General features: G+C 34.7%; 1 protein-coding gene across 1 annotated transcript; it reads right to left on the bottom strand.

Annotated features, from left to right (window-relative positions):
- Window positions 1-6,109: 6,109 nt before the first annotated feature.
- LOC136232129 (nucleolar complex-associated protein 2) lies at window positions 6,110-13,135 on the bottom strand. Its single transcript, XM_066021162.1, has 11 exons — window positions 12,948-13,135; window positions 12,699-12,844; window positions 10,936-11,007; window positions 10,312-10,848; window positions 9,357-9,659; window positions 7,997-8,326; window positions 7,718-7,924; window positions 7,449-7,535; window positions 7,142-7,236; window positions 6,902-7,051; window positions 6,110-6,773 (listed from the first exon to the last, which is right to left on the bottom strand). Exons 1-11 carry the CDS (start codon window positions 12,985-12,987, stop codon window positions 6,338-6,340), a joined length of 2,403 nt encoding a protein of 800 aa, XP_065877234.1. The 5' UTR covers window positions 12,988-13,135; the 3' UTR covers window positions 6,110-6,337.
- Between the last annotated feature and the right edge of the window lie 886 nt (window positions 13,136-14,021).

Raw genomic sequence — 14,021 nt, 5'->3', positions numbered from 1 at the left:
CTGAAACAGGTCATTCCATTCATTTCTCTTTGTTTTTCTTTCTTGATTTCATTTCGTTATCTCTGCACAAACCAAACGCCCCCTTAGTATATTAACTTATAATAAAACAAATTAATAATTTTTATAGTTGTTTATAGATAATAGTGAAAAATGAAATTTATTATATAATTCTTATTTGATCCAGACACAAACCAAACCGAATTGATTTGGATTAGTCCGAACTTCACTTGTCCAACTTTTTCTTTTCTGTAAAGATTTCGGTTTTTACTGCTCCTTTTGTAAAAATCCCCTTTAAAAAGTAGACTTACTTTGATTTTAAAACTTGAAAAGTTATTTCGATTTAAAAAATAAACACTTAATACATCATTTGCCTTCTGAACTAGGGGTGTTCAAAAACCGAACCGGATTGAAATAACCGACCGAAACGATGAATTTCGGTTTTGTCGGTTTGGTCTATTAGGTTCGGTTTCGGTTTTATTTTTTATAATATTTCGATAATTTCGATCGGTTTGGTTTTTAAATCAAAATTACCAAATTAACCGAATAGACCGAAATAAATTAAATATAATTAAAAATTAGATTTATTATATAACTGGTGTATATTATTTATTGTTCTAAGTTATATTTGATTTATTATATTATTAAAATATTTTTTAAGCATGATATTTTTTGGATTGTCCGTAACTAATTATGTTATTGGTCTATTTAATGTTTATCTATCTTTTTTTTTTTTTTTGGTAAGAAGGGAAGAAAAAAAAACAAACAAACAAAAACCTAACCCGGGATCAGTCTAGGAAGACTGACCCCAATCCTATCCTCAAGAAGAGAAGGTAACAGAAAAGAAGGAGGAACGGAAAGAGTAGAAACACCTAACATCCCTCCATGCCCAGCAGCTGCCAAGCGATCCGCCACGCGGTTTTGCTCCCTATAAATATGGGAGAAGGTAAGAGAATCGAAGGCATGACGAAGCCTCAAGATGGCTTTAATGAGATTCTGACTCTTAAGACAAACAGCCTGTCTATCCGAAATCCTGTTGATAGCCTCCAAATTGTCAGACTCCACCGAAAGTCTTTTAACACCCATGCGAATGGCGAGTTTAATGTCAGACAAGATCCCCCAGAGCTCTGCAGTAAAGGAGGAGCCCGTAGAACTCCACCAGCAGCAATTCTGCCATTACTAAGGCAGGAGTCATCCTTATTCAACTTGACAACCCCTTCCCTGGGCTTCCTCCAACCAACTAACTGGACCTCTTTAACCGGGGAGGGGTGAACCAGGGGCTCTCCTTCAAAACTCTTTGTAATAACAGAGAGTTTTTTCGATTTAATGTTTATCTATCAATTTAGTATAATTGTACACTAATTTATATTTAGAATTAAGATTGATTTCATTTCTATATAAAATTTCTATTTTTTTTCTTTCAATCCAAAAATAAAAATAAAAATAAAAATTGTTGTATATATACGTAAATACCCAACAATATCATTAACGGTGTAATATTAACCTTACATAAAAATAATTATTAATAAAAAAATTTAATGTAAGAAAACCGAATAACCGAACCAACCGAAATAATTCGATCGGTTCGGTTCGGTTATTTATTATTATTCGGTTAGGTTCGGTTTTTATTTTTGAGGCTATTTGGTTTTTTGTTATTTCGGTTCGGTTCAGTTTTCAGACCGAACCGACCAATGAACACCCCTACTCTGAACTTGTCAAAAAAGCTTAATTGGCCCCTGAATTTTTAAAGTGTCTCGATTAGGGGTGTCAAAATGGGTCATGACACGATAACACGACTCGCGTAACTCGCAAATTAAACAGGTTAGGGTTGAGGCTAAATGGGTCAAAGGGTTAAACGGGTCGACCTGCAAAACTCGGTTCGTAAACGGGTCGGGTCGCGGGTTGACTCGCGAACTCGTTACAACCCGTATAATTTTAGACGAGTTAACGTGTCGGGTCAACCTGTTTCACGAACCCGCCAAACTCGACCCATATAACCCGTGTAACCCGTTTAGCTATTGTAAATAACAAATTTTATAGAGGGTATGATAGTAATTTAGGACCATATATATACCTAACAAATAATTAGGTTTTTCCATTCCCTAACCTAACAACATCCAGCAGCCACCACACCACCACAACGATTTCTTTCTCTTCTCTCCCATTTCCGCCAACAAACAACTCCTTTCTGCCGCCGACTTTGCGCCACTGCCGTTCTGTTCCGCGCCGATTCCACGTCGCTGCCGTTCTGTTCCGCACCGCCACCGGCAACTCCTTTCCACGCCGCTGCCGTTCTGTTCCGCACCGCCGCCGGAAACTCCTTTCCACGCCGCTGTTCTGTTCCGCGCCGCTGCCTTCCGTTCGGTGAAGAAGGTAATCTCGGAAATTATTAGCATGTTTGATTTGATATACTGATTTTTTTTTAAACAGATCATTAGCATGTCTCTGATATATTGATTTCTTGGTTGCTTTGCTTGTACATGGGAGACTTTTCTATTTTTATTATTATTCAAGCATGTTTGATTTTTGTTTTTTCTTATTCATTGTTTTTTTTTTTGCTGTTTCCTTTTGATACAAATTATTATTTATTTATTTTAAACTTTTTAAGTTTATTAGCATGTCTTATACTGATTTTTTGGTTTAATAGCATGTCTTATACTGATTTTTTTGGTTCTTTTTTGTATATTGGAGTGGAGACTTTGCTGTTTTTTTTTTATTATTTCAAGCATGCATCTGATTATAATTTATATCTGATTATTGTTTTTTTTATTCATTGTTTTTTTGCTTTTTTTTGTTTTGAAACAGACCATTATTTGTTTATTTACTTTTTAAGTTTATTTTCTTGATTCATTGTTTTTTAATGTTTTTTATACAGATTATTAGCATGTCTGATTATTGTTTTTTTTTACTGTGCAGATGACTAGTACCACAGAAGTAGGTTCGATTAAAATTGGGAATGAAGCAATTATTCAAACTATCGACAGTGATGATGATGTCAATAATATGGAGGTAGATGATGAAGGAGAAGGAGAGACTACAAATGTAAGTGGTAAGAAGAGCAAGGGAAAGAGGAGTAGGCCTAGAAAGTGTTATTCTATGGTGTGGCATTACTTTGAACGTATTACATTGAAGGACAAGAAAAAAATTGCAAAATGCAAAGCTTGTGGGAAATCATACAAGGCCGATAGCGCTTTTGGGACAGGTAACTTGTCACGACATATAAAGAAGTGTCCTAGAAAAGATACTAGAGATATTGGTCAAACCATGATAGCTTTGACTGATGGAACAATTGTGCAAACAAAGTTTGACATTAATGATTTTAGAGAGTTGGTTGTTATTGCTGTTATCAAACATGATTTGCCTTTTCATTTTGTTACATGGAATGGGATTAAGGATTTGTTTAGGTATTTTAAACCTGATTTGAATTTAGTTTCGAGGAATACCTGTAAGGCTGATTGCATGAAGATATATAGTAGAGAAAAAAATAAGGTCAAGTCTTTGTTGGAGTCGACCACTAGTAGGATATGCCTTACTTCTGATTGTTGGACTTCAATTACAACTGATGGTTATATTTGTTTGACTGGACATTTTATTGATAGAGATTGGACTATTCAAAAGAGGATTTTGAACTTTTGCTATTTGCCTCCTCCACATACGGGTGTAGCTTTGTGTGAAAAAATTCATAATTTCTTGTGTGGTTGGAAAATTGATGGTAGAGTTTTTTCACTCACTTTGGATAATGCAAGTGCTAATGATACATGTGTAGAATTGTTGAAAAATTTGTTGAATAGCAAGGGTAGTCTTTTGAATCATGGAGAGTTTTTTCACATGAGATGTTCAGCTCACATTTTAAATTTGATAGTGCAAGATGGTCTGAAAGAAATTGATGATTCGGTTGGAAAGATTAGAGAAAGTATAAAGTATGTTAAGGGATCTCAAGCTAGAAAAGTCAAGTTCTTAGAGTGTGTCAGTCTTTGCACTCTAGATTCGAAAAAAGGTCTTAGGCAAGATGTTCCTACTAGATGGAATTCGACTTTTATGATGCTTGACAGTGCTTTATATTACCAGAATGCTTTTGTTCATCTTAGACTGAGTGATTCTAATTTCAAGCATTGTCCATCAGAAGATGAATGGGTTAAAGTAGAAAAGATGTGTAAATTTCTTAGAGTTTTTAACGATATTACTTGTCTTTTCTCGGGTTCTAAATATGTGACTGCAAATCTGTACTTCCCATTGGTGTTTACTGCTCATTTGACTTTGAAGGAAAACATGAATAGTGATGATTTGTATATGAGTTCCATGGCAACAAAAATGATGGTGAAGTTTAAAAAGTATTGGAGTGCATATAGTAGAATTTTGGCAATTGCTGTGATTTTGGATCCTAGGTACAAGCTAGGTTTTGTTGAGTATTGTTATAGGAAGCTTTATGGTGATGATGGGTTGACCGAAGCAAAACAAGTTAGGATTGATTTGTATGGCTTGTTTTCTGAGTATGAAAATTCTACAAATCAGCAAAATCTTTGTGGGTCAAGTGGTAACAATAATGCAAGCAATCACAATTCAATGATGGATCAACAACAAACTTCTTCATCTGTTGCTTTAGATTGGGGCAAGGTATATTACTCTAAACTATTATTTATTTTACTTATTTTTTTTCATTTGACAAAAAACATTGATAAACACACTTTTGATGGGATTTTTAATATATTTGTAATATTTTGTAGGAATTTGATTCTTTAGATACTATGGAATTTACACCTCAAAAGTCTCAGTTGGATTTGTATCTTGATGAGCCAAGAATGGATAGAAAGATCAATTTAGACATATTAGCTTATTGGAAAGCAAATCAATTTAGATGTCCTCAAATTGCAGCCATGGCCCAGGATGTGCTAGCTATTCCAATTACAACAGTGGCTTCGGAGAGTGCATTTAGCAACAGTGGAAGAGTTCTTGACCAATACAGAAGTGCATTAAAATCTGATGTTGTGGAAGCATTGCTATGTACTAAAGATTGGATTTCTTGTGAAATTGATGGTAAACTCTTTTCACAAAATTTGATTATTTTTTGGTTTAAATACTTGAATTAATATTTTGATGATTTGGTTTTATATTTTTTTAGGTGTGGATGAAAACTACAAGGAGGTTGATGAACTTGAAAAGGAGTTGATGGAATTGCACTTGGAATCCCATGAATCAAAGCCTAATCAGCAAGACGCCAATTCCGCCGCTGTCAATTGAATGTTATGATTTTATTTGTTCTTACTGTTGTTTCATGTTTTGTGGATTTTGCGTTTTTTTCTTATGTTGAACTATTTGGATTTTTTTATGTTTTGTTATGTTGGAACTTAAACTTAATGTTGTTTAATGGGTTTGTTGACTATGTTGAACTTGAACTTAATGTTGTTGTTGAATGGGTTTGTTGACTTTTTATTGAAAGTTTAAAGTGTTAACGGGTCAGATAACTCGTTTAGGATGTTCTGACTCGTTAAGTATAAACGGGTTGTGTCAAAAATTGACCTGTTTATTAATTAATTTAGTTAAACGGGTTATCTAGGTTGACCCGTGTCAACCCGTGTTTTAACCGAGTCGTGTCGTGTCAACCCGTTAAGTTAAACGAGTCGTGTCTGGGTTTCAATAAACGGGTCACCTGAGTAGGTTGACACGACCCGTTTACGACCCATTAACCCATTTTGACACCCCTAGTCTCGATAGCCACCTCAACTTGCATAAAATGTTCAGTTAGCTTCCTGAACTTGCGTAAAATGTAATCAATTGATCACTCGGTCGCAAAAAAAGTAAGTTAAATGTGGAACATGTATTGTACGAGTCTTAAAAAAAGTAAAACGACCAAAATCGGGATATATTAGAGAAGACAAGTTGTATAGTTGAACAAGTAATTTCACTTTTAATTTATTTTTTAATTATGTAATAACATTCTAAAATGCGTGAAATACATCTTCCGTATTTAACTTACTTTTTTGCGACCAAGTGATCAATTGATTACATTTTACGTAAGTTTAGGAAACTAACTCAACATTTTATGCTATCGGGACACTTTGAAAGTTCAGAAGGTCAATCAAGCTTTTTGGACAAATTCAACAGACAAATGATGTAATAAGCCAAAAATAAATAAACTGTTACTACCAAAATAATACTATTAAGGATTCAATTCCCTAACATATAACAAAACTCAAGATTTCATCAATATTAGTAGAAGCATTCCTTGTGGAATTTGAGGAAAATGCTTGTAATCAATTTCTTTCATTCCAAAAAAAAAAAAAAGGTTTGCTCTTTTTCTAAGATTCAACTTTGTAATTCTTATCCCAAGTTTTGGCATCAATTACTTTCCAGTGTGCTTTCTTTTCCTCTTCTTTGTCTGCGAAGAGCCATTCTTCTTTGAAAAAGATTCAGAAGGTTTTGGCTTCTTGCTGTCCCGTGTAGGAGTAAAGGATTTTGCTTGATCACCTTTTTCACCAGAAAACTTTTTCTTAAATTTCTTTGGACGAGATTTCTTCTTGGACGACTTTTCAGAAAGTTTCTGCTTCTTGTTTTGCAATTCATTAGGCACTGAATTCCCGTCTTCATCTTCATCATCATCATCATCATCAGAAGAAGAAAGTGATTCATTTGCAGATACATCTTCATCAGAACTAAGTACCAAATCCTCCACAACATCTTCATCCAATGCCAAGTCTTCTTGCTGCTCCCCTTTTTTCTTTTTCTTCTTCTTCTTCTTCTTCTCCGTCTTCTCCTTCTCCTTAGAATCCTCCTTGGCCCTAAAAGTGAAAGAGTTGAGTATTCTTAGACTGTAATTTGTGAATAGATTGGATAAGAGAAGGAAATCCAATCAAGAAACAAGTGCATATATGATAGATGTATGAGGAGTTAGAGAGAGCCGACATACTTGGATTCGCCTCCTGGTAACCAGCTCGAACTAAACACAGCAGCACCTTTACCGCTCTTATCATCATCATCATCGTTGTCGTTACCATCATCATCCTCAAATTCTGGCACTCGATTTCCGAAGGTTGAGGATCGTTCCCCCACAACAACACTGAAAATTACAAACATGTTAACAATTGGCTCGTTCGAAGATTATAAGAAATAACAACAATCATTAATTCAGCCAGAAAGTAAAGATAACCTGGATTCCTCCAAAAAATCTTTTCGCTGCCGAGCTCTCTGGTGCAGAATTGCAACATACTTTGACAGAGGGCTGGCTCCCAATTTTTTCTCATCCTACAACACAATGTAGATTCATTAGTCAGCATTTGGAACTATAGGTAGACATATGAAGAAGATCAAAACGGCATCCATATATATCATCTATTCTCTTTGAGGAAAGTTCTTTAACTAAGATGTAGTACAATTAGCACAGAGTACCACAAGAGCCACAAAAATATGTAGTACAATTAGCACAGAGTAAGGAAAGAAATCAGAGATCTGCATACCTCAAGAAAAGAAGTTGCAGCTGGATCGTTTGGTAGATAATTTATCGACATGCGCTTTTCATTTGTAAACTTAGAATTAGCCGCAACCTGGAACATGAAAGAGCAAAATCATTAGTACTGTGTCCAACAAGCATAGCTAATAACAAATTCATACACAAGTACACAACACAGTCAAATAAAGAAAAGGTGGAGTATTCTCCAACCCCTATACTCTAATATTCCAAAATAAGTCCGATTTCATTGGCCCACCACTATTTTAAAGGTTTTACCTGACGAATAAGCTTTGTTGTTTCTTTGCGAAACCTTTCAACTTTTGTAGCTTTACAGAAATTACGCAACCGCACAGCAGGAATGAAAGACAGTTCAAAGAAAGGAACAGAGTAACTCCACTGAGCTAAATGTTCCGCGAGTTCTTCAATCACAGAAAACACACATGCCTCCTGAAATGCTCTTGTCTTTAGGGTAGCCTTGTTCACCTGGATTAAAATTTCTCCAAATTCTCATAAACTATAATGATAACATTAAACAAAATAACGAGTAAAGAATACCTTTAGAATGGTATGCATATCAACAGCTTTTCCAACACCTCCAGTTGGAGGCATATTCAATTCTTTCATCTCCAACATGTCCAGAAGGAGCATAGAAACCGGTATAAAAGCACCAGTAGAAGCAGCAATTTGATTCAGCATTCTGACGCACCTCAATCTAAGGGGAAAGTATCGAGCAGATGGGACTAAGCGGGCAACTCCAGAAATGATTTGAGTCAATGGGTAAGCAAGAGGCTTAAGATCAGCTTCTTTACTATAAGCACAGATTGCTCCAGTCCAAAGCTCAAGGCAACTCATGAATTTCCATTCATAAACTTTGCGAAATGATTCCTTTAGAGCCAGCAAATGAAAGGAATTTCAGAAATTTGACCAAATGATATAGACCGCCAAGCAATTATTCAAAATGGTTAATTACAACAACAACAACAACAACAAAGCCTTAGTCCCGAAATGATTCGGGGTCGGCTAACATGAACCATCATATAAAACCGTGAAAATCAAGTCGTGTCAGCGACACAGATTCGCTCCCTCCACTCCGTCCTATCCACTACCATATTTTCCTCAATTCCCAATAAACTCATATCACTCTCGATCACCCTCCTCCAAGTTTGCTTAGGTCTTCCCCTACCCCTCACCACCACATCCCTTTGCCACTCTTCGGTTCTCCTAACCGGCGCATCAAGCGCTCTACGTCTCACATGGCCAAACCACCTTAGTCGGTTTTCTCTCATTTTATTCTCAATAGATGTGACCCCTACTTTTGTCCTAATTATTTCATTACGCACCCGGTCCTTTCTCGTGTGACCACACATCCATCTCAACATACGCATCTCCGCCACCGACATCTTATGGTTAATTACATTAAAAAAAAAAAAGGGCGGCCCGGTCGCACTACGCGTCCCCGCTGAGCGAGGGTCCGGGGAGGGGTCCCACCACAAGGGTGTACTGGGGGCAAGCCTTCCCCTGCCAATTTATTTGGCAAGAGGCCGCTCCTAAGACTCGAACCCGTGACCTCTTGGTCACACGACAACAACGTTTACCGTTGCGCCAAGGGAAAACCACAAAATACGCCATCAACCGAAAAAAAGTTTGAAGCTGCAATTTTAGAACCCAAGGGAAAACCACAAAATACGCCATCAACCGAAAAGTTTGTAAGTATTCAAGTACAAGTTTGACAACAATATCTCAATTGAAAAAAACCTTGAGTGTGAACTGTCACATTAGGAGACAGACAGAAGCAGAATAGGAGATACAGCCAATCCAATTGTTTGTCATGTCAAATTTGGAGTATTCAAAATTCATTTGAACAAGTTGCAAAATATATGTAATCCATCTATTGAAAAGGAAAATATAAAGATACCTTAGTTTTCATGGTAATCGCATCCCGCAAAATCATCGCCAACTGCCTTATGTAAACAAAGGCATGTTGATATGCAGTTGGAAGATCCACACCAAGAAGTTCTATGACACAATTCCTAAGAAATTGGATGTGCTGTAACTTTGCAGCATTTATATACTGACTATTTAAAACATAGGCTTTGTATATCCCTTTGAAGCATTCATCTAAACAGTCAGATCCAAGTCGAATACACAAATCTCTCAGAAAAAGAAAACTGACAATAGGAAGGGCACCTCCTCCTGTACCCCAAAAGTGAAGGATAACCTGAAAAAATGAGGAAAATTATTCAGTTCTGCTAACAAAGTGATGATTATAAACCTTATTCATCATAAAGATGTGCCACAACTGGAATTACATAAACAAGATGCTCTGGTCCCTTTGATATCAAAACTCAAAAGCATAAACAACATTTTCCACATAAGCACGTTCACCAAAACTATATGGTTAGTATATGAGCTGGTAAATGCATAGGAACATGATGGAAATAATTTGAACTGTCAGTATATATACATCAAATTGAATTCAATCATTAGGTTTGACACGATAAATGCAGGACCAAACAGTGGCAGGTTCAGGAGTTAGATTCTTGAGGACATGAAAGGGAGGGGAAGCAATCTGATTGGCATAATAAGTAAAACTTTGGGCAATCTGTCAGTATATATATATCAAAACGATATCTTTGCTGTACAATTTTAGAGATAAAAAGTTTTTTAAGACATAATAAGTAAAACTTTGGGCATCTGAAGTGCTTAAATTTAACGGATTAAATATATGTAGATAATTGGAAAAGAAAAACAAATTTAATATTGGGGGCAACAATCATGAGCTCCAAAAGATCATTAGTAAGGGATTTCAGATAACTAAGCCTTTGATAAAGCTATTAACTTCAAGAGAAATGACATCTAGCACAACATACCTTAATGTACTTCCGCAATAAATTCGGAAAAGCAGCCAAAAATAGACATGAATGTTTGAGACGCCGTATTGTAAAAGCTATCATATCTGTGTCCGTCATTTGGTTTAGGACATGCAATGCATTTCCTAGATATGACTTGACCAAGTGACTGTAGTTCTTCCATTTTCTTGTGCTCATCAAAACATTTATATTTTCTTTTTTACCACCAGAAGCTGGAAGGGCCAACAAATTGCGAAGAATTCCATCCATTTCGCTCAAGATAAATGACATTATCTTATTAAAGACACTGCTGGACATGATAGTAAACTTAATTGAAGAGTCATCAGCACCATCATCACCATAATGACATGCAATTCTGAAAGCTTTCATTAGAGAACGAACAGGACCTATTTTTCCATGTTCCAGAGCTGAATTACACCAAGATTCAACCATTGCTGTAGTAATAGTAGTTTTAGAAGCTTTCTCCTCCTCTTTTGCAAACTGATGAACATCAGTTTCTTCATCCAAATGCACATCAGAACCCTCCACATCATCCTCCTGTACAAATGGCAAAGGTATAATTCAGCAATGAAATTAGCTAACTGGTCTGGAAGAATCATATACTTGAACATGTTATGCACTCACCTCAATATCCTGGTCAGTAAATTGTAGAAGCTCCTCATCATGCTCTTGCAAGTACTGAAAGAATTCAGGGTCCTGTAAAAAATAGTAAAAACGATCACTGTCAACACTGGAAAGCAAAGTAAAACTTGATTGGTAACAAGGCTATCCTGATGATCCAAACCATCAATAACTCTTAGCTTTACACGTTCTGATTATTCAATACAATGCAAATGTATATTCACATCCCCTAAATACAAAGAGTTTTTTACCCTCATAACCATGCATAACGCCTTCATTCCAACTTAATACAGCAACTCAATCTACTTGGCTGCATCAGCAGCCTATTAACTTGTATGTTTACTCTTTAATCCTCAAGCTGGTTATCCAATCACCAACATCTCAAAATCCTGAAAGAACATATCTACTAGTGCATGGATTTTAAACATGCCTGAGGCAGACATGTTCTATTAGCAACCCAATCTAAACACTCCATTATATTTCTCTCAAAATTGCACCTCTTGTGAACTCATTCTAGATAGCTTATTTGAAAATGTAGAATATTTGAATCTTTTCAAATAATCAGTTCTAAAAGAAAATCTTAGGTTCAATTCAGTTGGGAATTTCGAAACATAAAATTTTTAACTTACATTCTTAAGTATAAATAAACTTGCAAAAGACGATATAAACGAGCAAACCTTAGCTGAATTTGAGTATAACCAGACCTATACTGTAGATGTTTCAATAATTTTCTTGAGCAGGTTTAATGACTCATCTCCATTTAGAATATACTCAACAAAGAAGGCCTATACATAATCTGTATCATTCAAGTGATTTGAACCTACTAGAATCCATGAGTTATAATGCATACATAGAAATTTGACCTTTTAGTTATAACGGGGCGTTTGGTATTCTATTGGGATAGGGATAAAGATAAAGGTGGGATAGGGATAAGGATAAATGGTTTGGATAAGGATAAAAATATGATAGTCGAGAATTATTATTCAATGTTTGGTATATGGGATAGGGATAAAATAATAAATTTTACTATTTTAACCCTATTTAAACTACATAACATTAATTTGAGGGATAAGATGGATTTTTCCATCCTATTAAAATCGCAGGAGCTTATCCCACCTTCTTATACCACCCCCTCCTGGGTATAGGATTTGAGGGATAATAGATTTATCCCTCATCTATCCCACTCTTCTATCTCCCAAACAAACACGGGATAACTTATCTCGTGTTTTTTATCCCTATCCCGCCTCCTATATCCCTTGTAACAAACACCCCGTAATTGCATGAATGATGATTTAAACATTTGCAGCTGAAGAACAAAAGTACACTTCAACCATATTGCAGAAAATGGATCAAGTAAGACCACCTTTTATATTCTAAATCCAATGTGTACATTCAAGAGACTACAATGACAATAAAACAACTATTTAGTGAAAATTCTATTCAATTTTTTGAAACAAAACTATTAAAAAAAAAAACAAATCCATCAATTCCTTATTCTAAAGAAACCCCTGATAACTTCACCAGAAGATGTCCTCGTAGTATTTAACAACAAGTAGCTATACATTTCCAGACAACAAGCTAACATCTCATAATTTCAATATATTTCCTAACTATTCATGGAATTGTCTACAATAGAACGACCAAACTGAAAACGATAACTACTTGAGAAAAATTATTGAAGTATAATTACAGTACTAATAATATTGCAAACTTGAACCAGATGTTAATCGTAGGATATATTTTATCTCATGAGAAAAAGCTCCAACCTTTTCTTTAAGTCTTTGCAACTGATCCTTGTGCTCAATGGCTAATTTCTTTTTAGATTTGGATTTTTTTCTGCTTCCTTTTGTATCTTTCTCTTTCTCTTCTTCTTCTTCTTCCTCTTCACTTACCTCGTTGTCTAATTCCCTGACTGAGATTATGGACAAATGTAGGAAAAATAATAATGAATAGGATTAAAAAAGTTTGAAGCATAAATGGAATTTCATGAATTCATTTTTACAAAGAACACAAACCTGGGTATTCGACGTCCATTAGCTCAATGTCGCCCTTCATTAGATGGAATTGTAGTACAAATTAACTACGATTCCAAAGAATATATACAAAATTCAAATTTTGTCCAAGGATATAAGTAGCTCAGTTTGCACTTTACAACCCAGCAGCAAAAACCCTAAATTCGTACTTCAGGGTTTTGATTTTTTATTTTTCTTCTATAAAAATAAATAAATTTGGTTTTTCACTTCAGTAAGCAGAGAAGGGCAGGGCCGGCCCTGGGCCTAGATCAGGATTGCGCTGGCCTAGGGCCGTAAGGGAGCCCAAATATTTTATCAGATATAAATGTATATATATGGCGGTTTGTATTATAGTCAAGTGAGTCTCCTGGTGGTAAAGCCTAGAACTTTCTACCCAAAGCTTCATGTGTTCGATTCGCGGTCAGAGCGTCTTTTTAGACCAGACCAGAAGACCAGAATTCCATTTAGACGAAATCAATTTTTTTAAAATTAGTGACACCATTTTTTTTAAACTACCCTATCTTTTACATTCGAAATCAATTTCTTTAAATTATTGAATATAAATTCACTTTTAAAAATTTATTTATATTTATAATTATGTTAAAATGATACTTTAAACTATATAAAACAAATAAAATCATTAAAAATAATTTAAGAATTCTAATCAATTTTTTTAAAATTAGTGACACCATTTTTTTTAAACTACCCTATCTTTTACATTCGAAATCAATTTCTTTAAATTATTGAATATAAATTCACTTTTAAAAATTTATTTATATTTATAATTATGTTAAAATGATACTTTAAACTATATAAAACAAATAAAATCATTAAAAATAATTTAAGAATTAAAATTTATAAATTAAGAGTTTAGCATATATTTACTAAAATTTATAATTTATAAATTGGGTTTGAATTTTTTAAATTAGAGTATAAAATCATATTTTATTTCGTATATTTCAGGAAAGACTGAGTGGGTGGAAGTCTCAATGTTTATCATATTTTATTGAATATGAATTCACTTTTAAAAATTTATTTATATTTATAATTATGTCAAAATGATACTTTAAACTATAT

The sequence above is a fragment of the Euphorbia lathyris genome, chromosome 6, assembly GCF_963576675.1.
Source record: "Euphorbia lathyris chromosome 6, ddEupLath1.1, whole genome shotgun sequence".
Classification (NCBI taxonomy): Eukaryota; Viridiplantae; Streptophyta; class Magnoliopsida; order Malpighiales; family Euphorbiaceae; genus Euphorbia; species Euphorbia lathyris.
This window is presented reverse-complemented; position numbering and strand designations above follow the sequence as displayed.

Coding starts and splice junctions, on each gene's coding strand:
- LOC136232129 (XM_066021162.1), bottom strand. CDS start 12,987: ATGAAGGGCGACATTGAGCTAATGGACGTCGAATACCCAG. Junction 7,237..7,448: donor CTGCAACTTCTTTTCTTGAG/GTATGCAGATCT, acceptor ATTGTGTTGTAG/GATGAGAAAAAATTGGGAGC. Junction 6,774..6,901: donor TTACCAGGAGGCGAATCCAA/GTATGTCGGCTC, acceptor TTTCACTTTTAG/GGCCAAGGAGGATTCTAAGG.